At 34.5% G+C, this 4,102-nt stretch overlaps 1 protein-coding gene across 1 annotated transcript; it reads left to right on the top strand.

Moving 5' to 3' along the window:
• The first annotated feature begins 216 nt into the window (after positions 1 to 216).
• LOC120351205 lies at positions 217 to 1,488 on the top strand. The gene is made up of 2 exons (XM_039427545.1): positions 217 to 309; positions 834 to 1,488. Coding segments are annotated over exons 1-2 (342 nt in total). The 5' UTR covers positions 217 to 307; the 3' UTR covers positions 1,174 to 1,488.
• The last annotated feature ends 2,614 nt before the right edge of the window (positions 1,489 to 4,102 follow it).

The following is a 4,102-nucleotide window of genomic DNA, read 5'->3' as shown; positions in this document are numbered from 1 at the left end:
TTTGTGTTGATAAGGAGGAACTTGTTATTGTCTTGATGGAGATTTAACCTTCATGCGGGCGCGTGGGCGGTAGTTCACCGCCCCGGCCATTCTTTTGTGTGCAGTTGAATAACAGCTTGCTGCCTGACCTTGGGAGGGGGATGTATTCTCTAGTCACACTTCTTGACAATAGGTGTCAGTGTTGACAAGGTTTAGTCTTCTAGTAGAGAGCAACCAGCAAGTTTCAAAGTTATCAGTGCATGGAAGGTGGTAGTTTACCGCCGTGCGCCCACTAGTGTTATTCTATACGGCAACTGTAAAACCAAGAATGTAAGTACAAATCTTCGTAATTACTAGTTTGTTTCTCCCCAAAATAAATATTATCAATTGAATCGCTGATATAATGGATAACAACAAAGATATAAGTGTCTAAAACTTCTTTATTATGACATTTCATATTGTTATTTGTTATTATTTTGATTCCTCATATTATTCTTGGTTTTCTGTCTTTCTTTTCCTCTCTGTCTTTCATCTGAATGGATCTTCACTCACTTTATACGTCATTTCAATGATAGAATTATTTGTTTGGCTCATTACTACACTGTACACATAATAGGAGAGGGAAATACTTTGATATATCTTATGACTTCTTATAATTGAATTTTCCTTTTTCGTCCTTCTTATAGTCTCCACATACATTATTCAATATCTTGATACTACATTACTTACAAATTCACATATTATCACATTTTGCTTCTTCTATGACTAGTAGTATATGACTAGTAGTATTCTATGACTACTGATAGTATAAGTTGAGTACTTTTTGTAATAGTAAATAAAAGGTTTATTTTCAGGGCACGTTTCATCGATCCAAAGGATTTTGATCGGGTCCTCAACGAGTTGGAATCTGAAGAAGAATGTGGAGAGCAGAATGACTTTGAAGATGACATCGATTTTGAAGCTGAAGTCATTGAACATGATCGACACAACAGCGAACCTGAAAACGACTTGGAAGAGCTGATGGTGCCTGTGATGAGGGAAAAAGAAGAAAACTTGGAAGGTTTAAGAATTTTCATTGGGAGGAATGGTGATACATTGTGGGCAAATAGACCTCTCCACCAAACAACAAAAACAAAAGCTGTAAATATAATAAAGACAATTCCTGGACCAAAAGGGGAGGCAAGAAAGTGTTAAAGTAGGAGCGAATGTTTACTGAAAATAATTTTGGAATCAATGATTGAAAAAATGGTAGAATATACGAATATATTTATTTCAAAACAAAAAGATGAAAGAAAAAACGATAGGGTAGATGGAGATGGTTTTAGGGACATAGATTATAGGTCTACCACTGGAGAAGAAATTTTAGCTTTATTTGGAGCTTCATTTTTGATTGCTGTGAAATGGGGAAACCGGAGTGATGTTTCTGAGTTTTTTACTACAAATGGAACTGGGTTGACTATATTATGTGCTTACTTCAGTGAGCATCGATTCCGTATGTTGTTGAGGTCAATTTGATTTGATGACATCACCACCAGAGTGGAACAATCTCTCCAAGATAAATTAGCTCCTATCCGCGAATTCCATGCTTCATTCATAGAGAACTGTCAAAGTGCATATAATGTGGGTGAATGTACTACAATTGACGAGATGCTGGTAGCTTTTCAAGGATGATGCAGTTTCATACAATACATGCCCCAGAAGCCAGCAGAATATGGTTTGAAAATTTATGCAAGCTGCGACTCACAAACTTTTTACACAAATAATATGTTGATATATTGTGGAGTTCAAAGACCCGGACCATACTCTACCACCTCCAATAAGCCTTTTGACATTGTAAATAGTTTGTGTGAACCTTTGAAAGAATCAAATAGAAATGTCACTACTGATAATTGGTTCAGTAGCTATCCATTGGCTGAACACCTTTTTTCAAATGGACTGATGTTTTTGGGGACTCTGAGGAGCAATAAAACTGAGATCCCACCAGAGTTCATACCAATAAGTGCTAATTCAACTCCAGGTACTCATTTTTTCGGATGCAATGATTTGGCTACTCTGGTTTCAAGTGTAACCAAAAAAAAAAGAAATGTGTTGTTGTATTATCAACTCTACGTGATGGAAATGAGGTTGATGCTGAAACTGGGAAGCCAGTACAAATAATGGACTACGATTCAACTAAAGGGGGTGTCGATACAGTTGACCTGATTTGTTCACAAATCACAACATCAAGAAGAACACAACGTTGGCCAATGGCACTCTTCTTTTGCTATCTAGACATTGCCAGAATCAACTCAATGAGGATATACCAGATGAATAATTCACAAATATCTTTCTTGAGGCGGGAATACATTCATGAGTTGGCACTGGAGCTGATGGAAAAAAACTTGAGGCAACGGGCTAAGCTAACTTGTCTTCCAAAAGACTTGAGCTTATTTCTAAGTGCATACAAGGAAACTGATGTTCCAGTTGAGAAGCCAGTGAACCCAAATAGGAGATGCTTCTGCTACATTTGTGGTTCAAAGAAGAACTGCATCACCAAACTACACTGCAACACTTGTAAGAGAAGTGTTTGCAAAAAACATATTATACCAATATGCTCCAACTGTGAAAATGCTGACTTGGAGAATTCAGACTGAGCAAAAATTCCATATCAATAATATCAATATGAATAATTATCACATTATAAGTTAATTCATTTATTATATTATTTCCAATATTAATTTTCTCTTATGTACTGTATTTAGTTTATCACATTATTAGTCAATTCTTTTATGATATTATTTCCAATATTAACTTTTTCCCATGCACTATATTGAGTTTTCATTTTCATATAATAATATTATTTATCACAGGAGTTTGTTGATTTGTTATTGCCTATCCTATAATATGTGTATCATTCTGTGTTGAGTATTCTCAAACAATTTAAATTCATGAATATGTAATTCAGGCTGTTTATCATACACATTTGTCATGTCAATCCAAATTTTAAATTGAAAGCATTGAGAAAATTGGAAGCCAGTAAACTACCGCTGCACGCCCAGTAGTGTTGGAAAATTTGTGCGCCTGCATGAAGGGTAAGGAGGGTGTATGCAGAAAAGGTCTGCGAATTATTATGAGGTTTTGAAAGTGTTTTCGGTGGATATTTCTAGGTTATGTTGATGTGTTAAAGGAAGAATTTGTATTAAAAACATTGTTGATTCTCAAAATATTTTGAATTCAAATTCGGGGGTGTGTGTAACATATTGAATTTTGATAGGCAAGCAAAATCGCTAATGGAAAGAATTTCTATAGGTCTTGAGCAAACAGCTGCTCTATTATCGCCAAGTGTGATAACAACAAATGAAAGATTAGATAATAACGGGTATCATGGCTAAAATTAGAACAGCCAAATAGTAAAGAAATTCTATTTTGCTATTTATTATATTATATAAAGTATTGGAATTTTGAGGCTAGGCTATATACCTACTGGTCAGCAACCTAATAATCGACCAAGCTGTGTAATTTGAAATCTAGCCAGACACCTTGGCAAAATTTTGTTGTAAACAAATAGTATTCAACTAGAGGATTTGGTAAGCACATGGCAACTTGTTGTAGAGGGAAAAACAACTTATAAAATTCAAAAATATTTATTATCTGTAATGAGCATGTACAAAAAACCAAAAAATAAATAAAAATATTAAGGAAGTATGTATATTCAGGAGGCACATGGATACATTTGTGAATTTTGCATGAACCAATCAAATTACAGTAGTTGATGGGTGGCAATAGCGAGCTGATTCAAATTTTTCTATAGATATTTTTATAAATGATAAGAATTTATAAGTTATCTCTACTCAGTTTATGTATCGGGTATGGTCCAAATAATTGTAAAATATAATACCTAAGATATAGATAATAACTTAGCAGATTGGCACCGACTATTTGATCTTTTTAATGGCATAGTAGTGGAATATCTAAATATATGCAAATTTGTAAGTCGGAAGTATGATCTTAGAAAATAGGGGTAGAACAGAGCCCACTTGCCTGCCAGATGCTGCCATGGAACGCCACTAAATTTTATAGAGCACAAGCTCCTTTTGTTAAATTGTACATTTGAAAGACTCGAAGTTTAAATTCATTAATTAAT

The sequence above is a fragment of the Nilaparvata lugens genome, chromosome 4 (assembly GCF_014356525.2).
Source record: "Nilaparvata lugens isolate BPH chromosome 4, ASM1435652v1, whole genome shotgun sequence".
In the NCBI taxonomy this organism is placed as follows: Eukaryota; Metazoa; Arthropoda; class Insecta; order Hemiptera; family Delphacidae; genus Nilaparvata; species Nilaparvata lugens.
This window is presented reverse-complemented; position numbering and strand designations above follow the sequence as displayed.